Below are 26,168 nucleotides of genomic sequence, written 5' to 3' on the forward strand. Positions count from 1 at the left end.
GGGGGCAACTATGACTGACATAGGGCCCGCAATCCTCGGTGTGGGGAGGACGTGTTCCATCCCAAGGTCCGACTGGGTCCCGGCTTCCACTATGTTTACCCAGTGTGCCGTCAGAGAGATGTACCGTCCCTGGCCACAAGCACTTGTGCACGTGTCCGTTGTCAGGTGGACTCTCCCAGTAACTGCGTTGTTGAGGGCACGGCAGATGCTTTGGGACACGTGCTTGTGTAGTGCAGGGATGGCACACCGGGCAACATAGTGTCGGCTGGGGACCGAGTACCGAGGGACGGCCACCGACATAAGATTGCGGAAGGATTCCATCTCCACCAGCCTAAAAGGCATCATTTCCAATGCAAGTGACTCGCCCCCTGGGCCGTGGGGCACTCGGATCCGGGCAATAGGGAACGATGGGGGTAGTAGTGGCAACCCGGTTCCGTGGCTCAGGGTGGTCAGGCCAGTGGTAGTCTGTTATGTGCTATTGATTATGTCCGACTACGCCACCCGTGGATTTGCGGTCATTAGGAACCGCCGCTGCAGGGCAGACCGCTGGGGCTGATGATATATGCAGCTGAGATGGTGTGACTCCCCACAGGAAGAGTGCAGCCCCAGGGCAGTGTGGTGGATGGTGGGAGTGATGGTAGTGAGAGTCCCGGTGCCGATAGTGCTGGAGGAGCAAGGAGCACACAGACAACAAGTTGCAGTCCAGGGTCTTTACTAAAACAGGTAAACTGACCCATAAACAGTCCCAGCTAGGAGGGGACCTGGATGTCTGAGAGCAACGGGGAAATTGGCCCTGGTCAGGGTGAGGGTGTAGGCCTACCGTGCTTTCTGCGCTCCTTCTGGCTATCTCCTCGTTATAGGGTAACAGCCCACGTTTCCGAGCTTTCCGTGTATTCTCGCCTGTATGGCCTGCGACGTGGGTTCCTTTCTGCTCCCAGCCTTGTACGGCTTTACTGGTCCCTTCGGTTGTGGCAGGGCCTCCAGGCTTCTTAGGCCAAGGAATATACAGTCCCTTGCGGACTGGTTATCTGCTGGAGGATGTAGAATCCTCCCAGCCTCAGACACCAAAGTCTGGTAAAGTTAAGTCCGTTATCTGCCAAGACAGGCTCTCTTCGCCTCTTGTCTCTGGCTTGTGGCTCTCCTCCTGCCACACTTCCTCTTAGGTGCAGTACAACTGTCTGTCCCTGCTCTGCTCTCGGACAAGTCTCAGTCCTGAGACAGGCCTTCAAGTTCTCTCTAACCCTGCCCCCAGCACCAGCTTTATAGGGGCAGCCTGCTCCCCCTACTGGCCTGAGACAGGAGGTACTGCATGCTAATGTTCCCCTGACTAGAGAACCTCCCCCTTGCTCTCAGACACAGCTTTATTAAATTTTGTGGCATCCAGGCCAGGGTGACACACAAGCAGTCGTGAAATGTGCGAATTTAGGACTGTGGCCTGTGGGGCATTAGCTGCGAATTTCCGCTTTCGTTCAAAGGTCTGGGATATGGACAATTGAATGCTGCGGTGGGACGTGGACGTTGATGCTGTTTCTTGAGAAACTGCCATAACAAGTGAAGACTGAGAGGAGGGGGCATCTTTACATGCAGTATGGACAGGGGATTGCCTTGCACACACAACAGGTGGTTCTATTGCACGCACAACAGTGGAAGAAGCAGTGGTGACACCCGCTGACGCTGGTCGTGGACCCTGGGTTTCGCCCCACAAAGTCGGGTGCTTTGCTGCCATGTGCCTGATCATGCTGGTGGTGGTCAGGCTGGTAGTTTCGTCACCCCTGCTGATGCTGGCATGGCAGGTGGAACATATGGACTTTTTGGGGTTATCAGCAGAGTCTTTAAAAAAATTCCAGACTCTGGAAGACCTACCGCTTGTACTGGCAACGTCCCTCGTGTTGGTGTTACGGGGAACGGTTGCCCGCCTTCTGTCTGCGGCCACCACACTTCTTCTTCCTGCCTGTTGGGGTACTCTGCCTCCCTCCCCCTGTGTGCTGCTGGCCTCACTCTGTATGTCCTCCTGCCACGTTGGGTCAGTTACTAGATCATCCACCACATCTTCTTCTTCCACTTGCGCACCCCGATGCTCCTCCTCACTTCCTGGCAATTGTGTCTCGTCATCATCCACCTCTTGTGACAAATTGCCAGCGTCGACTTCCTGTGGCCGTGGCTGTTCAAATATTTGGGCATCGCTACATGGGATCTCCTCTTCCACCACTTCAAGCGTATCAGGCGTGGGGCACAAATATGGAAATGGACCAGTGAACAGCTCTTCAGAGTGTCCAAGTGTGGGATCAATTGCTGTCTGACGACACTCGGCATGGTGGGAGGAAGGAGCATCAGGGTGAGAAGGAGTATGCGGTCGAGACTCACGGCTACTAAGAGTTGACCGTGTGGAAGACAGACGGGAAGTGGTGGTGCCCAGGTAACTGGAAGAATTATCTGCTATCCAATTAATAACCTGTTCACACTGATCAGTTCTCAATACTGGTGTTGTTCTGTGCTTTCCTAGTAATTCGGTCAAGAAGTGGGAGTGAGAAGATGTGGCTGTTGGTTGTGGCACATTTTCACCTTGGCCACGGCCCCGTCCTCTGCACGAACCATCACCAGAACGTCCACTTCCACGTCCCTTGCCACGCGCCTTGCCCATTGTAAAGGAAGTAAAATAGCTTACACTTGCACTATCAATGGAAAAAGGGTAATAAAAAGTAGATTAGAACCGTGGAAGAGGAAAACCACAGTTCTATTTCTCTGGCCTACACTCGACTCTTTTAAACAATCTGAACAATCAGGGAGAAACTATTACTGTTTTTCTTTAAAAAAAAAAATAACAAAACCTGAATAATAGAGATTTTTAGTCAGTCAGGAGACACTACTGTTTTCCTTTTTTAAATATATAGATTTGCGGCTGAACAGTGAGCGACACACTCAAACTGGTTTTTTTTAGATACCAAAGGCCCAAAACTGGATAGTACAGAGATTTGACCCGTGGAACTGCAAAACCACACTGGGATTTGTCGGGCCTACACCAGACTATTTTCAACAGATATATTTTTGTGTCACAACAGTCAGGAGACACTACTGTTTTTATTTACGGAAAATATACCAAAACCTGAATAATAGAGATTTTTTACCGTGGGATGGCAAAACCACAGTTATTGTTTACTGGGGTATACCAGACTTTTTTAAATATATAGATTTGCGGCTGAACAGTGAGCGACACACTCAAACTGGTTTTTTTTTAGATACCAAAGGCCCAAAACTGGATAGTACAGAGATTTGACCCGCGGGACTGCAAAACCACACTGGGATTTGTCGAGCCTACACCAGACTATTTTCAACAGATATATTTTTGTGTCACAACAGTCAGGAGACACTACTGTTTTTCTTTACGGAAAATATACCAAAACCTGAATAATAGAGATTTTTTACCGTGGGATGGCAAAACCACAGTTATTGTTTACTGGGGTATACCAGACTTTTTTAAATATATAGATTTGCGGCTGAACAGTGAGCGACACACTCAAACTGTGTTTTTTTAGATACCAAAAGCCCAAAACTGGATAGTACAGAGATTTGACCCATGGAACTGCAAAACCACACTGGGATTTGTCGGGCCTACACCAGACTATTTTCAACAGATATATTTTTGTGTCACAACAGTCAGGAGACACTACTGTTTTTCTTTATGGAAAATATACCAAAACCTGAATAATAGAGATTTTTTACCGTGGGATGGCAAAACCACAGTTATTGTTTACTGGGGTATACCAGACTTTTTTAAATATATATATTTGCGGCTGAACAGTGAGCGACACACTCAAACTGTTTTTTTTTTAGATACCAAAGGCCCAAAACTGGATAGTACAGAGATTTGACCCGTGGAACTGAAAATCCACACTGGGATTTGACGAGCCTACACCAGACTATTTTCAACAGATATATTTTTGTGTCACAACAGTCAGGAGACACTACTGTTTTTCTTTGCGGAAAATATACCAAAACCTGAATAATAGAGATTTTTTACCGTGGGATGGCAAAACCACAGTTATTGTTTACTGGGGTATACCAGACTTTTTTAAATATATAGATTTGCGGCTGAACAGTGAGCGACACACTCAAACTGTGTTTTTTTAGATACCAAAGGCCCAAAACTGGATAGTACAGAGATTTGACCTGTGGAACTGCAAAACCACACCGAGATTTGTCGGGCCTACACCAGACTATTTTCAACAGATATATTTTTGTGTCACAACAGTCAGTAGACACTACTGTTTTTCTTTACGGAAAATATACCAAAACCTGAATAATAGAGATTTTTTACCGTGGGATGGCAAAACCACAGTTATTGTTTACTGGGGTATACCAGACTTTTTTAAATAGATAGATTTGCGGCTGAACAGTGAGCGACACACTCAAACTGTTTTTTTTTAGATACAAATGGCCCAAAAGTGGATAATACAGAGGTTTGAACCGTGGAAGTGCAAAACAACACTTCTGTTTCTCTAGCCTACACCTGACTATTTTCAACAGATATATTTGTGTCTGAAAAATCAGAGACACGCTTTTTTTTTTGGGGGGGGGGACACCATAAGGTTAATAAGACGGGTATTTGTACAGTGTGAAGGAGGAAAAAAAAAGAGGATTTAGATGAAAAAAAAAAAAGGATTTTTCCTGTCCCCTGAGACCTGGAGCTAAGTCCAGCAATTTCAGCAACAGGAGCAGCACACAGGACTGTAACCCAGCGTTTGCTGGTATAACCACTGCGTCTCCTATACAGCCTGCCTGCCTGCCTGATATCTGGGATGGATATTAGTCCTGAGAAGGACTGTTTGTTTGATCTGGCAGCCTTTACAGACCCTACACTAACTATTTCGCAGTTTATATCTCTCCCTAAATCAGCAGCGCTGTCCCTACACTGTCTGATCCGGAGCGACTGTGTCCAAGATGGCGGCGCCCGGTTTTAAATACTCGAGGTGACGCTGTGCGGCCAGCCAATCACTGTAATGCCCAAAACTAACATGGCTGCGGCATTACAGTGACTGGCTGGCAATCCCTGCATGTTCATTGGCTCTGTAAAGAGCGCCAAACATGCAGGGCGGAGACCCGAGCTCCCGCCCGAGTAACCCGGAAATGCTCGGTGCTCGCCGAACATCCCGAGTAGCTTGATGCTCGGGCGAGTACCGAGCAGTGTCGAGCATGTTCGTTCAACACTAGTGATAACTTGTTTTAACCAAAGAACCCCTTTAATGCAAACTACCGTAATTGTACATCCCAGTTATGGTGGTGCACAGTATATGTGCAGGAGCTACCTGTGATTTACAGTCGACGCTCTACTATAACGGGGATATCGGCTAACAGTTATTTGCATATTGCTGTAGGGTGGGCCCTGAGGATCAATTCCTCCTGTGGGCCACAGACACCCCAGTCCGACACTGAGTGTAATTGTACTTTAAGGTGACTTTTCAGAGTAAGCTGTCATGAGTACATGAGGAATAAGGCCTAGTGCCTACGATGCAGAAATGCTGCGGATTTTTCCTGAGCGCTTCTGCATCTTCCTGGCAGAAAAAATGCATGCGGATTTTACATGCGTTTTTTCTGACAGGTAGAAGCATTTGTGAAGCGTTTATAACATGCGATTTCACATGTGGGTTGTCAAGCGCTTTTGCAAGCGATTTTAGCATCACTTGGAAAAGTGCTTGACAACTTGGTCACACTGCGTCTGGTGTCTTCGGCGGCTCGCGGTGCTCTAAAAAGGAACTTCCATGACGTCATTTAGTCATGTGACAGATCACGCCAGCAACGTCAGTGGTCGCGTAACCTGTCACATGACTAAATGACGTCAAGAAAGATTCTTTTACACCACTGTGAGCAGCCGAAAAGCCAGCAGCGCCGCCAGGAGCAAACAGGGGGCCATCAGAAGGTGAGTATATGATCTTTTAATTATTTTTTAACTACCGATACTATGGTATCCGGGTCTGGAGGAGAGTCTCCTCTTCTCCAGACCCGGGTACCATCCGCGCATTGAATCGTATAATATCCGCATGTGTGCGTGTAGTCATGTGGCTGTTATGCGGTCCAATGCAAGTCAATGGCAGTGATTTTGCCGCGATTCTGCACAATTAATGGTTGTGCTGCAGATTTTTCCGCAATGATAATCCGCAGCGGAAATTTCCGCAGCATGTGCATAGCACATGCGGATTATCATTGGGAAACATGGCAGACAACTTAACAAGCGTTTTTAATGCATTTTCGCGGAAACGCATTAAATCCGCATCGTGGGCACGCAGCCTAACACTATATCTGGCTATTATATGACTTGTATCCTGCATTTTTATCAGTTTTTACTTCCCCACTAGAGGCACTGACAGGTTTTCTTTGTGTGCACTGCCTTTTTCTCCCTCCAGCTTTTCAACCCTCTCCTCTTCATAGTCTTAGGCTATGTGCCCACGTTGCATTTATGAAGCAGAAAATTTCTGCTGCATAAATGCAAGTCCTCTCCCGGAAAAACGCATGCGGAATTCCGCACGCGTTTATCGCGCATTTTTCGCGCGTTTATCACGCGTTTTCCACATGCGGAATTGCCTTGCGTTTTTTATGCATTGGACAAAGGCAATTCCGCTTGCGGAAACGCAAAATTAAATGACATGCTGCGGATTTTTGAACGCGGCATAAACGCTGCGGAAAAATCCGCAGCATGTGCATAGAACTTGCGGAATCCCATTGGGGACCATGGGGTGCGGATATACATGCGTTTTTCAAGCGTTTACGCTGCGGAAATTCCGCAGCATATACGCTTGAAAAATGCTACGTGGGCACACAGCCTTATAGGCAGGTGGTGTAATTTGATACCTCACTGAAGACAGAACTGTAGAGACATTTAAGCAGTTTTTGAGAGTGAATAATGAGGGCAGTAGACAAAAAGTGACTGATAAGCCTAATAAGATATTAGTCACAGGGATTCCGCGACAGAGAGGGGTCAGAAGATTGCGGCATCTGGTTATACATACTCCTGCCTGTATTAGATCTGTTTCTCCTTAATTTTAGCAGTGTATATCTTCATTGCTCTGTTATTGCAAGGGTTAATCAGGTCTATCTCCTAGAGCTCTCCGTCCTTAATTGTCTCAGCTGTTCTGTGTTTGCCACTCCTCTCAGGTATATATACTCACCTCTTGCACTAGGGAATTGCTGGTGATAGTTTACAACTTCCTGGTTTGGTGGTGAAGGAGAGTTCTGAATTAGTAGCAGGTGGTTGGTGTAGTTTACAGGAGATATCTGCGCGGATTTAGTATTGTGTTTGTACTAATCCTCTTTCCCATTTGGTTTGTCCCTCTTACTGTTCCCATGATTTACACTCGGTTGTTTTGTGAGTGTGTTTCTTTTATCCCTGTCTGTTTCACCTGTCTGTCATGTTTGTTTTATCCTGTACACTGCTGTCTCATATCTCCCTGGGTGGGGGAGGAAACAGATCAGCGTGCATATAGTAGCATAGCAAGGTATGAGACCCCAGCATCTCCACCATCAGGGGTAATCTGGGGAACAGGGATAGTATAGGGTTCTCCTAGCTTGAGGGGCAGGGAAGAAGCCCATTGCCCCGGGAAATCCCGCAACAGAATTGTGACAATATTTTACAAAGTTCCTTATCTTCACTTGTACTATTTTTAATAAAAATCAAAATGTGGTTTCTATTTAAGTATATCACATTTTTGTTCATAGCCTGGCTTCAATTTCTTTCAGGATTTGACTACCATATTGTGTTCCTAACAGTACATGCAATTCCTACAACTGAGAGAAGGAAAACAAACCACACAATTTTAAAGGAAGCATTTAAAATGTATTTGTGCAGTTTCATAAGAACATCACATATCATTAAAACAATAGAACAGCTAAACATGATGAATAGTCAAGACAGGATATTGGATCATTAACATAACTAAAGGATGAAAAATTAAATACTTTTTACATTTGGATTTCCTACATGCATTGTGAAATAACCAGGTTTCCTCTATGTACATCTTTATATAATTATCATTGTGATTTACCATTGTGTCATTTATCCCGAGCAAATAAAACTATTTTATTGCGGAAGTCGTGCTAGGAAGAGAATCGCTTGTACACATCATTTGTGAATGTCAGATTATTTACTTTTACATATGAACAGAACATACACAGTACAGCACCAATCATTAATTTGGTGAAGGGTCCTAGAAATATTATTTCAGCCAATGAAAACTTACAGGACTGTAAGGCCATGTTCACATGCAGCGTTTTTGACATTTTTTTAAGCAGTTTAAAAGTTGTCTTTTACAGTATCAGCAAAAGCTATGAGATTTCAGAAATCTCATGCATACGTTAGGCTTTCTTCCTGACTGAATCTGTGAACAGCAGCGTTTTTGAAATCTGCAACATGTCAATTATTTTAGGGTTTTTGCAGTGTTTTTTCAGCCATAGAAAGCAATGAGAAAGTGAAAAAATGGAGCAAAAACGCTGTGTGTGAACATGCCCTAACTCTGTCACATGCAGGCCTAACTAAAAAAGGTATTTCTTGTAGGAACCTATTAGACCACAGTTTTTATTTTACCCAGAACGGTTTACAAAATGAAATCTAAGCTTTGATTGGTTGTTGCAAGCACTGTAGACAATTTTCTCTGAGGTTTGGTTAATGAGGCCTATATTTTTTTTCTCTATTTTCTCTTCTGTGTATTAAAGCAAGAAGGATGTAAATGGTTAACTAGACAGTGATAATTGAAAAAAAAAATAGAAATATCAACAGCCATATTCAACTCGCCAGAATTCTGGAGCAAATTCTGGAGTTGAAAAGTTGTAAAATTATGGTATATCAATTTGGGAGCCACTTCTATCAGACCTTTATGGCATAGTCTGTGGATATGCTCCAAATGTCTGAGATGGAAATATTGATCAAAGCAATCACTCCAGATCCAAAAGTGAAAAATTTTTGTACCCTTGACGATAAAAACAATAATGAGTTATTTGGCATGGAGTTCATGTAACTTACTTTTCATATGGATAGAAATAAGTAGATTAACACTGTCTATGATGACTATATAATAAGACTGTACATCTATAAAACACTTTTCTTTCCATGTGAACACCATCCTCACATACGAAAAGGATGATTTAAAGATTCATTGAATCTACTTAAGGCACTTCGAATTTGGCACAGTAGGGGATCATACATGGAGATGACTGACCTCACTGGCCTTACGCTGGTTGTATTTTCATAACAATAACCTTCCAAATTGTAATCTAATATATATGTTTGTGAGCATTTTCTTAAACAATTTGCCATATAGATAAAATGCAACAATCAATTATTGTTGTCAATGGCACATTGAAAAAAGAGCAGGAGTAGGAAAGATGTTTTTTGGTCTCATAATAAACATACAGAAGAATATGATGAGAGGTTAAAGCAATTTTACCAAATCATGAAAATTCAGAGGCGAGCAAAAGAAGCGGCACTCACCACTGGCAATTTAAGTAAAAATTCAGCACAATCTCAGTTACAGGGTTGCAGAGACATCAGTGAAATGAGCAACAGCTGTTTCGCGTGAGTACACGCTTCTTCAGGCTCCCACAACAGTTGTTGCATAATTCACTGATGTCTCTGTCTGCAATCCTGTGACCGAAATAAAGTGCATTTTACTGTAATTGCCGGTGGTGAGTGCCTCTTGCTCTTCTCTGAATTTTCACGATCTTCTACAAGTGTCAAGATGTGCACGGCAAGACATGTCTATTATAATCCGAATATATTTTATTTGATCCTATGTTTTAATTGTAACTCGGTGTGATGGTAGTGCCAGCATTTTTCCCTTTGGTCCTTGTGTAATTTTACCAAATTCCTAAACAGTTTTTAAAATTGTGATTTAGAAGATTTATGTAAATTTGTGACCACGTTACAAGTGCCCGTTGGAAAACTGAGGAAAGGCTTAAATGTCTCATGATTTGGGATTCAAATGTTGGAAAATATGCAAAGGTATTATTCACATTCCTCATTCTTTTACTGTGGCATAACAAAAATAAATATTTCTTGTATGCCTATAAAATTGCACAGAATTTAATATGCCATAAATTTGGTGCGCATTACATTACTTCTGTTGACTAGTGAACACACCCATCCTACTACAATATTAATACATGGTATCCACTTTATATTGGAAAGTTTGAAAATGTATCAATTTGATTGGATAAAGCTGATCATTTCACAATTTTTCTGAGACGTGTTCATTATCAATGGACAACATGATTACATGATTACCACTAATCGTATTACATAATATCTGTCTAATAAGCTGAATATTTCAATTTGCAAAAAATTGTTGAAAAACACAGTCCTTTATTTCTTTTATTGTGTTAATGCCAGAAGCACTTCCTTGGTTACACACAGGCATGCCTATTAATTAGCTAAACATCCAGTATACTGAAAGAGTATTTTTGGCACACATTTGTCCAGTATATGGTGGTACATGTTTTATCTGTACTGATATCATAGCTGACTATGCTTTTTAATATAAGGGTTTCCCAAGTCAATGGCAAATATGTCAGAATGGCAGATTTTGTTGCACTCTATATATGCAGATGATGAAAGTACGTCCCCAAATGTGATTTGAACAGAGGTTTATGAGCATATTGAATGTGGTCTATACACTCGGCCTAGTGAGAAGGCTGGTGGGTGGTCTCTATAAGAGAATGCAAGGAGAGTTTACTGCTATGACATACATGAAAGAATATTGATACCAGATAACAGAGTTTGTCAGATGGTTTCTGGCTACTAATCCACTAGTAATACTGTGTAAGATACTTAAAGATAACTTTTTTCAGGATTTTTTATATGAACTGACTACCTCCTCCAATATTAGTGCTGCTCAATTGCTTCTGGAACAGTTTTTATTTTTCTTTTAGGCCCCTCTGTTCAAAAGTTATGCCCCCCGGTAATAATAGTGCAAATTTTCCCTTCAACCAACTGGGCGTATACCACATGCAGCCATGTTTTGATTGGGTGGCATAAAAGGAGAAAAAGTAAATGGTCACAGATGGGTTTTGTGGTATACGCCCAGATGGTTGAAGGGAAAATTTGCATAGCTATAACCGGGAAGGCATTACTTTGGAATGGAGAGGCACAGAAGAAAAAGAAAGGCTGTTCCAGAATCAGTAGAGCAGCGACCATTGGACAATCTCAGTTTAAAATAAAGGCAACCTGTCACCAGATTTTCCCCTGTAAGCCCTATGTTACAGCATTCTACAATGCTAAATATATGCTCCTCTGCAAGGCAAAAAAAGAGCTTTTCTTATACTCACCTATGGGTCGGTCCAGTCCGATGGGCATCTCTGGTCTTGATCCGACACCTCCTCTTTTCTTGCGATCGCCGTCCTTTCTTATTTCATGTGGATGACGCGTCCCACATCATCCACACAGAGTGTGCTCCATCACCCTCCAGCGCAGGCGCACTTCCCTCCCCTGAGGGCAGAGCAAACTACTGTAATGCTCATGCGTGGGGAAAGGCCAAAGAGCGCCAGCGCATGAGCACTACTATGCTTAGCTCTGCCCTTGGCAGGGTAGAGATAAGTACACATGCACAGGACCGCGATGGAGGGCATTGCATGGATGATGTAGGACGCGTCATCCACATGAGACTAGAAAGGAGGACAGTCATCGCAAGAAAAGAGTCAGCGCCGGATAAGACCAGAGACGCCCATCGAACCGGACCGCCCTGTAGATGAGTATAATAAAAGCTATTTTTTTGCCTTGCAGAGTGGATTGGGGACATATATACAGCATTCCAGAATGTTGTATATCAGGGCTTACTTCATATGGGGAAAACCTCGTTTCAGGTTCCCTTTAAACAACTCAATGAAAGGCCCTCTCTTAAAACAAGTGACAACATAGTGTATGAGTGGCGGGTCACACATAAGATTTAATAGGTCACTTAGGCTCAGTACCCACAGCATGGTCCAGCCCTGGAATCTACAGCACAGGTGCCACACACAGTACAGACAAAAAGTTTGGACACACCTTCTCATTTAAAGATTTTTCCGTATTTTCATGACTATGAAAATTGTACATTCACACTGAAGGTATCAAAACTATGAATTAACACATGTGGAATTATATACTTAACAAAAAAGTGTGAAACAACTGAAAATATGTCTTATATTCTAGGTTCTTCAAAGTAGCCACCTTTTGCTTTGATGACTGCTTTGCACACTCTTGGCATTCTCTTGATGAGCTTCAAGAGGTAGTCACCGGAAATGGTCTTCCAACAATCTTGAAGGAGTTCCCAGAGATGCTTAGCACTTGTTGGCCCTTTTGCCTTCACTCTGCGGTCCAGCTCACCCCAAACCATCTCGATTGGGTTCAGGTCTGGTGACTGTGGAGGCCAGGTCATCTGGCGTAGCACCCCATCACTCTCCCTCTTGGTCAAATAGCCCTTACACAGCCTGGAGGTGTGTTTGAGGTCATTGTCCTGTTGAAAAATAAATGATGGTCCAACTAAACGCAAACCGGATGGAATAGCATGCCGCTGCAAGATGCTGTGGTTGCCATGCTGGTTCAGTATGCCTTCAATTTTGAATAAATCCCCAACAGTGTCACCAGCAAAGCACCCCCCACACCATCACACCTCCTCCTCCATGCTTCACAGTGGGAACCAGGCATGTAGAGTCCATCCGTTCATCTTTTCTGGGTCGCACAAAGACACGGTGGTTGGAACCAAAGATCTCTAATTTGGACTCGTCAGACCAAAGCACAGATTTCCAGTGGTCTAATGTCCATTCCTTGTGTTCTTTAGCCCAAACTTGTCTCTTCTGTTTGTTGCCTGTCCTTAGCAGTGGTTTCCCAGCAGCTATTTTACCATGAAGGCCTGCTGCACAAAGTCTCCTCTTAACAGTTGTTGTAGAGATGTGTCTGCTTCTAGAACTCTGTGTGGCATTGACCTAGTCTCTAATCTGAGCTGCTGTTAACCTGCGATTTCTGAGGCTGGTGACTCGGATAAACTTATCCTCAGAAGCAGAGGTGACTCTTGGTCTTCCTTTCCTGGGGCGGTCCTCATGTGAGCCAGTTTCTTTGTAGCGCTTGATGGTTTTTGCAACTGCACTTGGGGACACTTTCAAAGTTTGCCCAATTATTCGCACTGACTGACCTTCATTTCTTAAAGTAATGATGGCCACTCGTTTTTCTTTACTTAGCTGCTTTTTTCTTGCCATAATATAAATTCTAACAGTCTATTCAGTAGGACTATCAGCTGTGTATCCACCAGACTTCTGCACAACACAACTGATGGTCCCAACCCCATTTATAAGGCAAGAAATACCACTTATTAAACCTGACAGGGCACACCTGTGAAGTGAAAACCATTTCCGGTGACTACCACTTGAAGCTCATCAAGAGAATGCAAAGAGTGTGCAAAGCAGTCATCAAAGCAAAAGGTGGCTACTTTGAAGAACCTAGAATATAAGACATATTTTCAGTTGTTTCACACTTTTTTGTTAAGTATATAATTCGACATGTGTTAATTCATAGTTTTGATGCCTTCAGTGTGAATGTACAATTTTCATAGTCATGAAAATACAAAAAAATCTTTAAATGAGAAAGTGTGTCCAAACTTTTGGTCTGTACTGTATGTACGCTGGACCCGGCAGTCAGACTAACAATAAAAAATAAATACATATGATTTTCTTTGCTGGTCTTATGATATAAATGATCAGAAAGTATGTTTCCACTAGTTTTTAGGTTCCCAGAACCAGTGTTGTTAGTGGCTTGGGAGGCAGAATGTTAAATAACATGCAGAAAATGACAGCAGAAGTGGGTTTACATATTAAGGGGCCACATAAGAGCACATTGGTTCCATTGATCTGGTGAACATTTCCTCATTTGGAATCATAACAAATGAAAATATTAAGCTTATTTTAAGGGAATAGAAGAGGACATAAAAAAGTTAAGTGACAGACATGGTAGAGTGATTGATCGCCTCCCTAATTACCACAGAGCTGCAACATATTGGATAGGAATCTGGGTAGTAACTCATTACAAAACCCCGGAGAACTGTATCCAATAAATTACAATTTGTCAAAAATCTAAAATAAAGAACAGGAAACTGTCTATGCTTAGAAGATTGTGCATAGGACTAAAATAAATCAGGGAAAACTACATCCCCTACCTGCGTTCTGCCCCCAGTAAATGTCCGTCAGTACTCAAAAAATCCTTCATTTGACTTCAGAAAGTTGCATAGAGAATATGTAGCTGTGGCATCATCCATTAATCTTTATTTAAGGGGTTGACTGGTCTAAAATGAAAAGTCTGCAGTCACTCTGTGTGACTGCAGACTTGTGGATTCCCCCAGCGCTCGCACTGTGCGCTGCGAGTATAAACCAGAGAACAGAGGTGAAGCATGCAATATGCATACTCCCGAGCAGCACCCGTCGAGCTTGGTCTGATTTTCATGGACAGACTAAATGGAGAAGATGGAAACATTTTTTTTTTAATTCTCCACATCCGAGAAAAATGGATCCCACTCTAATCAATCTCTTTTTTCGTATGGAGAACATACGATCATGTGACCCTAGCCTCATACTTATGCATTGTCCCAAACGGCAGCTTTGTGAGCAGGATTAAGTTGGGGCAGTACAGAATCTTTCCATTGGATATGTTCACAAAATGCTTTTTTGCAGCGTATTTTTCTTCACTAGAGTGTTTTTATAAAATTTTTAAACATTTTCCTTGATTTTTATGTGCATGAATTTTGAATGGGTGAAAAAACGCAGCAAAAACGCTGAGAGATTTCACATGCTGCGCTTTTCAAAAAGTTGTACAGCAGATCAAAAAAAATGCAAGGGAAAAAAAACGCATTGTGTGAATGAGGTTTTAGAAATCTCATTTAATTTGCTGCTGCTCTAAAATGCAGCATTTTTTCCATACACAAAAAATACAGCAAAAACGCTACGTGCGAACAAGCCCATTTACTATAGGTAAGCATTAAGGCACAACTAAGGTGCATAACTTTTCATTTACAATACCGTCTTATCGGCTTTGGACTTTGTCTGATTGCGGATTAGAAAATATCCACACTACATTGGAGGATTGGCTGACTGTGACTTTATCCCTATATATGCTTTTTAATGCAAACAGAATAGTATAGAATTTTAAGGCTCAGTAGACTGTGCTTTTAGAATTCAGGCAATGGTGTACCTTCGTATACTGGAAAAACATATGCCAACCTGACACTCTGTTAGCATAGTCTGATTTATGAAATTCTATAGGCGCGTTAGACGTACAGTATATGTCGGAATGTAGGAAATGTATTGCACATCTTATAAACTAATGAAAGTTCTGGGATGAAAGCGTTGAACAAACACTCTTAAGGGGTGTATTTTATGGCTTTATCAATGGATGTTATGAAGAAACATTGTATAAGGTCCTTACTATATAACATAATTGAGAAACTGAGTGACACACAGGTTTCTCCGTTCTGGTTGTGTTCTGTGATACATGATCACCCAGGAAGGTTTCCGTTGTCATACACTGGCAATGACTTGCACTGGTGTAAAGCAGACGTGAAGACATATTATGCATTCATCTCATAATACATCAATATCTGAACGACAGATGAGCATTAGAACAAAAGTGATCTTTTCTATTATGACATAAAAAACAGAACGTCGAACAGAAAATGTGATGACTGTGTGAGTTCTTCTTTTGTTATGTGGCTTTAATACTGGAAATAAGATGTTTTATGCATTAGATGACTCCTCAGAAGAACGCAGGGTTCGTGTGTTCAATGATGCATCTTTTACAGTGGCGTTTGACAAAGCGAAGAGCATCCACTGACACTTCACAGTCCTGAACATTTAGCATCTGCAGGTCAAAGCAATTGGCAGCAACTATCTGTAGCCCCTGACCCGTGATGCTCTCACAAGACTTCAGGCTCAGGCGCTTTAGGTTAAAGCAGTTCAGGGCTAAAAACTCCAAACCAATGTCTGAAACCAGCGGGCATTTGCCAATATCCAAAGATTTCAGTTTTGTGCAATTTTTTGCTAGGTACTCCACTCCATGATCTGTGATGCCTTCACAACCTCGAGCATTGAGGTACCGGAGCTTGCTGCAGTACTTGGCAATGTAACGGATGCCCACATCTGTAATCCTCCCACAGTGGGCTATGCTTAGGTACCGCAGACGAGACTCCAGTTTGGCAATTTCTCGCATGCCAAAGTCACTCACAAAGCGACAGTCACTCACACTTAATTCTTTGATGGATGTACAATATATCATAATATATCGAAGACCTTCATCAGTGATACGGATGCAGCGACGCAAGTACAGGTGAGTGAGCTGAGTGCAGTGAGCTGCGATTGTGTGGAGTCCCTCGTCTTCCAGCACAAAACAGTCCGTCATGTCCAAATAACGGATGGATATCTGTTTACCATGCATTGGAGACAGTTTTATGGAGGCTTCACGAGTCAAGCTGATACAAGTTACTTTAGAGCAACCTGCAGAAGAAAAAAACATATTATTATTGTATTACTTAGCACGTACAAATTAATTTATAGAGCAAAAAGAATAAATTCATAAATCCTGAACATAGTGAGACCAATAAAGCTGGTTAATATCTTGTTTATATCAGAAGCAGGGCCGCTATCAAGGCATTACTGCCCCTACTGCTGTATGGGGCCCGGTGAACAGCAGTAAAGAGCAGGGGCCGGTCCGTCATCGCATACCGCCGGCATCAAGCGCCAGTATGCCAGTCCAGAAGTGGAGCTGCACCTGCAGGGATCCTATGAGAGGTAAGTATGAAAAACTTTTCTTTTTTTTTTTTAAATACAATTAATTAAATGGTCTGGGGTGCATATGATGAACTGGGAGGTGGGCAGAGCATACATGAACTGGGAGTGGGCAGAGAATACATGAACTGGGAGCGGGCAGAGCAAACATGATGAACTGGGAGCGAGCAGAGCATACATGATGAACTGGGAGCGGGCAGAGCATACATGATGAACTGGTAGCGGGCAGAGCATACATGATGAACTGGGAGCGGGCAGAGCATACATGATTAACTGGCAGTGGGCAGAGCATACATGATGAACTGGGAGTGGGCAAAGTATATGATGAACTGGGGATGGGGGTGAGGAGAGCTAATGTTGAATTAGGAGTGGAAGGGGGAGAGCAAATGAAGAATGGAGGTTGGGTGAGCAAATGATGAATTGGGAGTGGGGGGTGGGGAGAGCAAATGATTATGAATTGTAGATGGGGAAGAGTAAATGATGATGCCGTGGAGGTGGGAGAGAGGACATGACAAAATTAATTGGGGAGGAGGGGGGCATGTAAATATAATGAATTTGGGAGAGGGGGCGTTGAGGATGACAGAGTGTGGCTGGTAATGAATTGGGGGAAAGAGTACAGGTTCTAATTAATTTATATATTTAATGGTTGGGGAAAGTGGCTATTTATTGGAAGTGGGAGCACAGTGGTGGATTACAATTTATATTTGGAATGGTGGGATGCATAATAACTAATTATATATTAATGGTGGGTGCACGTCTGTATTCAGCTGCGAAGTGTAGAAGTTCAGGAATGTGCTATTGATAACGATGTATTATTTTATTCAGAGACGAGACCTGGCTGGAAGAAGTGATGGCGATCTGTGCTGGATGAAGGAGAAAAGTGAAGATGAAGGACTTCAACCAGTGACGTCACTGGTGAGTCACTGTGTTACCTGTACACTTACACTATACACTATATACTCTGTAGAGAGCTCCTGTGTATAATGTCACTGGTGATTACTGTATTACCTGTACACTATATACAGCGCTCCTGTGTATAATGTCACTGGTGATCCCTGTATTACCTGTATACTGACGCTATACACTGTATACTATGTATAGAGCTCCTGTGTATAATGGCACTTATGGTAATATTAATATTGTGTTGTTTTTAATTAATGATCAGTATTGTAGTATTTGGTCACTATGTGGTGGTAATATGTGGTTTGGTCATGGTGTGGCAATATTTGTCCCTTGTATGTGGCATTATTTGGTCACTATGTGGTGGTAACATGTGGTCTGGTCATGGTGTAGTGGTATTTGTCCCTTGTATGTGGTATTATTCGGTCACTATATGGTGGTAATATGTGGTCTGGTCACGGTGTGGTGATATTTGTCCCTTGTATGTGGTATTATTCGGTCACTATGTGGTGGTAATATGTGGTCTGGTCAAGGTGTGGTGGTATTTGTCCCTTGTGTGTGGTATTATTCGGTCACTATGTGGTGGTAATATGTGATATGGTCATAGTGTGATGGTATTTATCACTTGTATGTGGTATTATTGGTCATTTTAAAAAATGTATGTGACACATTCCCAATCCAATAAATACAAATATACCTAAAAGAGTATTGGGTATAAGAAATGTTTAATAGGTTAGAGTACAGTAGGGCCCGGCCAGAAGAGTCTCCTTGTCGTGGTGGCGGCTTAAAAAATCTTTTGGCATAAACAAAAGCTGCTGGCTATATATGTGATATGGTGTTCAATCGGAACTGCTAATGTGTGATTGGTGAAGACGTGGCGCAGAAAGTAGAGTTTTTCCAAGAGTGGGCGGTGGGACTGTGGAACATTCGAGGGGTGGAGGTGGAGCTGGGGTGGAGGTGGAGCTGGGGTGAACCCTGGGTGGAGTCTCAAGGGAGCCCGAAACTTTTGCCAGTATGGGGCCCCGAAATTCCTAGTGGCAGCCCTGATCAGGAGTCAGCATCATATACAATAGTGTGCAAAAGTTTGAGACAGGAATGGAAAAAGATGGATGTCTGATCTTCATTTTCTTTTCAGTACACACACAGAAGCAGTAGCTGCATGGAGGACAATATATACCAAAACTGAGCAGAATCCATGTGAATCCAGCTCTGGGGTGAGGTAAAAGATTTGTTAAAAAGCTTAGCATAATCTTTCTGTATCTCCCTGTGCTTGGTTTATTCTTCTGTTCCACTCTCCTTCCCACTCTTCTTTCCATAAGTAGAAGTGCACATCCTTTTTTAAGCCGAGTGCCAAATTTTGTGACTGTCCCACTACCAAGGGCCACATAAAATTTGAAGGGGTATTCTGATATAAGGAATATATTGACACTACTATATATTCCATAATCTATCACACTGTGGTTCAATTTCTGGAACATCCACTATTGTAGACAAGACTATTTAGCACGCCAGAAAAAAAAAGTCAAGATAACCATAAAATGAGAGCAGCTATCCATTCATAGGTAATGAGAGTTACTGAGTATGAGGAGTCTGTCACTCCAGCTCTATTCCCCACCCATCGCTGACTACTCCTGCTTTACTGATGACCTCAATTCTATGTCACTTCAGGCAATGGAGCTGTCAGTCAAGCAGGAGGAGGTGTCGCTGGGTGGGGAATAGAGCTGGAGTGACAGAGGCTTCAGATCAACAGCCTCATCTGCATATCAGTTCACACGCTTATTTCTCAGTAAGGGAATAACGGAGTGGCCATGTAGTGGTATTGCTGGACTTGGATTTGAAAGAGCTGCATGCACATATAAATATTTTAGGGTGTAAAATCCTGCTGACAGATTCATTTTAAGGGGTTCCTAAAAAAAGTTTGTTAATAAAACTTGCCAAGTCAACTATGGTCTACTGTACAAAGTTTATATCCATATAATATTTTTTACACATATATAAAGAAATTACCTCTCTATGTCAAATATAATTTTCATTTTGCTCAATTTGTTTGCCAGTATCCATAAGTCATAGGAGAAAGAGGTTAAATTGCAATGGAGAAAAGTTCACCCTTTAAAATAATGATGTTTCATGTCCAGTATTCCGTACTGATTAATTTCATATCTTTTAGACTCTGTTTTTGTAAAACACAAGAGCTAATCGCATGTGTAAATATACAGTACAGTAGGTAGATTATAAAATTGTAATTGCCTGCTGGTGCCACTAGATGGAGGTAAGAAGTTTACTGCATACTGTGTTAATTATTGCTTTGTACATAAACCGTTCTCAGCAAACTCCATCCCAAAGTGTTGTATGAGGGCAGCTAGAAATCATCTAAGGCGAGAATTTTAATTCAACATTCAACAAAAGTGTTGGCACCCTTGAAATTGTTCCAGAAAATGAAGTATTTCACCCAGAAAATTATTGCAATTTCATGTTTTGTCATACACGTTTATTTCTTTTGTGTGTATTGGAACAACACAAAAAAAACACAAAACCCCAAAAATGGGCAGGGCAAAATTGTTGGCACCCTCAACTTAATATTTGGTTGCACACCCTTTGGAATAAATAGCTGCAATCAATCGCTTCCTTTAACAATCAGCAAGCTTCGTACACCTCTCAACTGGTATTTTGGACCACTCTTTTGAAAACTGCTCCAGGTCTCTCATATTTGAAGGGTGCCTTCTCCCAACAGTAATTTTAAGATCTCTCCACAGGTGTTCAATGGGATTCATATTCGGACTCATTGCTGGCCACTTCAGAACTCTCCAGTGCTTTGTTTACATTCATTTCTGCCTGCTTCTTGACGTATGTTTGGGATCATTGTCCTGCTGGAAGACCCATGATTTAGGATGCAAACCAAGCTTTCTGAAGCTGGGCACTCGGACACTTGGATCCAAAATCCTTTGACAATTTTCAGATTTCACAATGCCATGCAATGTGTAGTCAAGGTACCCAGAGCCTGAGGCAGCAAAACTACCCTAAAACATCTTTGAACCTCCACCATATTTAACTGTAGTTACTGTGTTCTTTTCTTTGTAAACCTTATTCCGTTTTTGGTAAAGTGTAGAATGATGTGCTTCACCAAAAAGCTCTATCTTTGTCTCATCTGTCCATAAGACGCTTTCGCTGAAGGATTTTGACTTATGTTCATTTTGGCAAACTGCAGTCTAGCTTTTTTATGTCTCTGTATCAGCAGCGTGGTCTTCCTGGGTCTCCTGCCATAGTTCACGCTGACACTGATGCACCCTGAGCCTGCAGGACAGCTTGAATTTCTTTAGAACCTGATTGGGGCTTTTTATCCACTATCCAGGCTATTCTGCATTGCAAACTTTCAGCAATTTTTCCCTGCCGTCCACGTTCAGAAAGATTACCTAGAGTGCCATGGATTGTAAACTTCTTGATTATGTTGCGCACCGTGGACACACACAGAAACATCAAGGTCTCTGGAGATGGACTTGTAACCTTGAGATTGTTGATATTTTTCAACAATTTTGGATTTCAAGCCCTCAGACAGTTCTTTTCTCCTCTTTCTGTTCTCCTTGCTTAGTGTGGCACACAGAGACAAACAATGCAATGATTGAGTCAACTTCTCCCTTTTTTATCTGCTTTCAGTGTGATTTTCATATTGCCCACACCTGTTACTTGCCACAGGTGAGTTTGAATGAGCATCACACGCTTGAGGAAAAGTTGTTACCCACATTTTTGGAAAGGTGCCAATAATTTTGTCCGGCCCATTTTTGGGGTTTTGTGTGAAATTATGTCCAATTTGCCTTTTTTTCTGTTTTTTTTTTGCGTTGTTCCAATACACACAAAGGAAATAAACATGTGTATAACAAAACATGTGCAATTACAATAATTTTCTTGGAGAAATACTTCATTTTCTGGAACAATTTCAAGGGTGCCAACACTTTTGGCCATGACTGTAGATGTATGAGGAGTGAGGATACGATTTGTTGCGTGATGATGAGTTGTGTTGTGATGGTACAATCTTATATTCTACTGAGTGTAGAAAAACCACAGCTGGATTACAAATTAACTTAATTTGTATTCCTGCCTAAAGAAGAAGCCTCTGTGCTCTCAAAGCTTGCATATACAGTACAGACCAAAAGTTTGGACACACCTTTTCATTTAAAGATTTTTCTGTATTTTCATGACTAAGAAAATTGTACATTCACACTGAAGGCATCAAAACTATGAATTAACACATGTGGAATTATATACTTAACAAAAAAGTGTGAAACAACTGAAAATATGTCTTATATTCTTGGTTCTTCAAAGTAGCCACCTTTTGCTTTGATGACTGCTTTGCACACTTGGCATTCTCTTGGTGAGCTTCAAGAGGTAGTCACCGGAAATGGTTTTCACTTCACAGGTGTGTCCTGTCAGGTTTAATAAGTGGGATTTCTTGACTTATAAATGGGGTTGGGATCATCAGTTGTGTTGTGCAGAAGTCAGGTGGATACACAGCTGGTAGTCCTACTGAATAGACTGTTAGAATTTGTATTATGGCAAGAAAAAAGCAGCTAAGTAAAGAAAAACGAGTGGCCATCATTACTTTAAGAAATAAAGGTCAGTCAGTCCGAAAAATTGGGAAAACTTTGAAAGTGTCCCCAAGTGCAGTTGCAAAAACCATCAAGTGCTACAAAGAAACTGGCTCACATGAGGACCGCCCCAGGAAAGGAAGACCAAGAGTCACCTCTGCTTCTGAGGATAAGTTAATCCAAATCACCAGCCTCAGAAATCGCTGGTTAACAGCAGCTCAGATTAGAGACCAGGTCAGTGCCACACAGAGTTCTAGCAGCAGACACATCTCTACAACAACTGTTAAGAGGAGACTTTGTGCAGCAGGCCTTCATGGTAAAATAGCTGCTAGGAAACCACTGCTAAGGACAGGCAACAAGCAGAAGAGACTTGTTTGAGCTAAAGAACACAAGGAATGGACATTAGACCAGTGGAAATCTGTGCTTTGGTCTGATGAGTCCAAATTTGAGATCTTTGGTTCCAACCACCGTGTCTTTGTGCGACGCAGAAAAGGTGAACGGATGGACTCTACATGCCTGGTTCCCACCGTGAAGCATGGAGGAGGAGGTGTGATGGTGTCGGGGTGCTTTGCTGGTGACACTGTTGGGGATTTATTCAAAATTGAAGGCATACTGAACCAGCATGGCTACCACAGCATCTTGCAGCGGCATGCTATTCCATCCGGTTTGCGTTTAGTAAGACGATCATTTATTTTTCAACAGGACAATGACCCCAAACACACCTCCAGGCTGTGTAAGGGCTATTTTACCAAGAAGGAGAGTGATGGGGTGCTATGCCAGATGACCTGGCCTCCACAGTCACCAGACCTGAACCCAATCGAGATGGTTTGGGGTGAGCTGGACCGCAGAGTGAAGGCAAAAAGGCCAACAAGTGCTAAGCATCTCTGGGAACTCCTTCAAGATTGTTGGAAGACCATTTCCGGTGACTACCTCTTGAAGCTCATCAAGAGAATGCCAAGAGTGTGCAAAGCAGTCATCAAAGCAAAAGGTGGCTACTTTGAAGAACCTAGAATATAAGACATGTTTTCAGTTGTTTCACACTTTTTTGTTAAGTATATAATTCCACATGTGTTAATTCATAGTTTTGATGCCTTCAGTGTGAATGTACAATTTTCATAGTCATGAAAATACAGAAAAATCTTTAAATGAGAAGGTGTGTCCAAACTTTTGGTCTGTACTGTATTTATAACCCTTTAGTTTCCAATTTATCTTTCAAAGATCTCAAAAAATTACTTATGTCTAAATGTCCATCACAACAAAATAGAGAAATAATACGGAATTACCAAACTTTGACAAGAGTTCGAATTTCTGATTTACATACATGGGAATTTTTACATTTTCGGTGATGAACCATTACAAAGTCCCCCCTACACATTAGACCAATGTCCAATATCAGTGTGCTGAGCTGACAGTTTAAGGTGTATCAGGGTCTCCTGACTTTACCTAGCAGATGATGTCAGGAGAGATAAGAATCCAGCATGTCCAATTTTGGATAGCCAATTCTTTTGTTCCTGGTGAGATAAGCCTCAGCCAGGGATGTCTGGCAGTGGCTCATTCATAGAGAACACAGGAGTGCCTGGCAGGGCCAAGCAATTCTACATCTGTAGGAGTTTGGGCGAGATAGCTGACGGCTCAATGCTACGTATTGTGAACTGAGTGTAGAATGATCTGATTACAAGGTGAAACTATCGTTTCATAGCTTAGGAGTTGTTTTATTGTATAGAGTTACAAAATGTAAAATAAAAACACTTAGAGGTACAATACCTGACACATCCAGATGCTCCAAGTTTGGACACAATGAGACCACGTCAAACACGGCCTCGTTGGAGATGTTATAACAATTGGAAACCTCGAGTCTCCTCAGTTCTGGACAGCACTGGGCAATAGTGTAGAGTCCTCTATCGGTGAGCCGCCTGCAGCCACTAACAATTACCGTCTCCAACATGAGACAGACATTGGGGGTATCCTGGCAAAGTCTACGTGTTAACACTTTTAAAGCCCTGTCCACGCTTAATGTTTCACCAGTCAGTCGAATAGTCCTCCATAACCGAGGATCCCAGGCTAGATTATACCAGCGCCGGCAAACTCGGGCGCACCGACATAGTTTGTTTGTAGGTAGATATGAAAAAATCTGAATTATACATTGATCTGGCAACCTGTCGATATTTGCCTGTTCTTTTTGATGCTTCGAGGCAAGGCGTATCAGTGGATGAGTGAGTCGTGTGGGAGGCGGTGAATGGACTATAGCAACAGTCTCTCCTGTGATGGAAGATGATGAAGTTGATGATCCTCTCCCATTTTGAAAGCTATGCAGGTTTTTGGGGCATATTAGTGCAGGACTTGGTGTGCTGAGTGTCCGCATGCTCATGTCAGAATCTAAAAAAAAGAAAAGAAAGGATTTAAACTGATATGAAAATATACAGTATTTTATTAAAAATGTTGTTTATACCTTGGCAGCAGCCTGCCTTCTTGCACACATTACACATGTACAGTATTATTAATGGATATGGACACCTTTGGGGGCCTTTTTTTTACTTCAGCTCATATATTGTTGGCATAAAGTTATTTTTACATTTTGGTGTCATTAACAATTTTGCACCATTTGCCTTCCATAGGCCCTCTGCTGCACTGTTTATTCCTGGCAGCATAATGAGTTAACTAAGAATCCGTCAATGAGCTGGCAGAGCTTATAGGTCTTATCTTCCATCATCTGTGCTCCTCGCAGCTAATTATTATGACCACAAGAAAGTTGAGTTGAGCTTCATGGTCATAATTCAGTTGAGAGAAGCTCAGAAGAAGTAAGAAAATAAACATTATATACAACTTTACAATATTCATCAACAACAGTGTTTTTCTATAGCAGGTGCATATGGAATGCAGCCAACATTGGAGTGTTATTAGATAGCTTTCTGATTCCCCCAAATCCTCCATCCTTCACAAAAAAAGGTAAAAATCCGAGTCTTTTGAAAAAATGAGACTGGGGACTGAATAAAATGTGAGCATAAAGTGGGAAACATGATTTTGGTGTACAGTAATTAATCATTTAGAATAAAACAGGCATAATCTCTACAAGAGGTATAATCGCTACTCATAGGTGTCCAGTTACTCGCACGGGCATAACAATTGTGATCGCAGAGGGTACAACCATGACCAGGACTGTGGAATCTAGGGACCTGCTGACACCAGCTCCGTTTTCAGCTGATTATGTGTTCTTGGACACACATTCAGTTGTGATGTATTGCAGCGCAGAGAAAACTAGAGGCCAGCAGCTTGACGTCTCTGTGCCCATCGTGAACGGCGCATGACGTCACTGCCATGAGCCGCCCGTCCCCATAATTACAGGAAGGGGGACCATATTAAAGGATGGGGGCCAGAATGGGGAACATTATTACAGGATGAGTGATACTATTAAAGGATGAGGGCTAGGATGGAGGACATTATTACAAGAAGGGGCCAGAATAGGGGACATTATTACAGGGTGGGGGCCAGGATGGGGAACATTATTACAGGACGGGGCCAGGATGGGCGATACTATTAAAGGATGAGGCTATGATGGAGGACATTATTACAGGAAGGGGCCAGAATAGGGGACATTATTACAGGGTGGGGGCCAGGATGGGGAACATTATTACAGGATGGGGCCAGGATGGGTGATACTATTAAAGGATGAGGGCTATGATGGAGGACTTTATTACAGGCAGGGGCCAGAATCGTGGACATTATTACAGGGGATGGGGGACATTATTAGATAAAGAACCCAGGATGTGGGCCGTTATTACAGGAAGAAGCCAGGATGGTGGCCATTATTAAGGGATAAGCGCCAGGATGGGGGACATTATTAATAAAAAAAAAGCCCAGGGTGGGGGGAATTATTACAGCATAGGGCCCAGGATGGGGAGATTACTA

The 26,168-nt window shown here is 42.4% G+C and overlaps 1 protein-coding gene across 2 annotated transcripts in view; it reads right to left on the minus strand.

The window, feature by feature from the left end:
• Positions 1 to 13,565: 13,565 nt before the first annotated feature.
• Positions 13,566 to 26,168, minus strand: part of FBXL7 (F-box and leucine rich repeat protein 7) — a 305,779-nt gene continuing 293,176 nt past the window's right edge. For both annotated transcript variants that reach the window (XM_073676643.1, XM_073676642.1), the window contains exons 3-4: positions 24,027 to 24,638; positions 13,566 to 16,491 (exon numbers count right to left, since the gene is read on the minus strand). In XM_073676643.1, coding sequence (XP_073532744.1) covers positions 15,755 to 16,491; positions 24,027 to 24,638 — 1,349 coding nt within the window. In that variant the 3' untranslated portion in view covers positions 13,566 to 15,754. The remainder of the gene's footprint in view (positions 16,492 to 24,026; positions 24,639 to 26,168) is intronic.

Source organism: Phyllobates terribilis, unplaced genomic scaffold (genome assembly GCF_046119375.1).
Source record: "Phyllobates terribilis strain yellow unplaced genomic scaffold, ASM4611937v1 Scaffold_4__5_contigs__length_816908805, whole genome shotgun sequence".
NCBI classification, from domain to species: Eukaryota; Metazoa; Chordata; class Amphibia; order Anura; family Dendrobatidae; genus Phyllobates; species Phyllobates terribilis.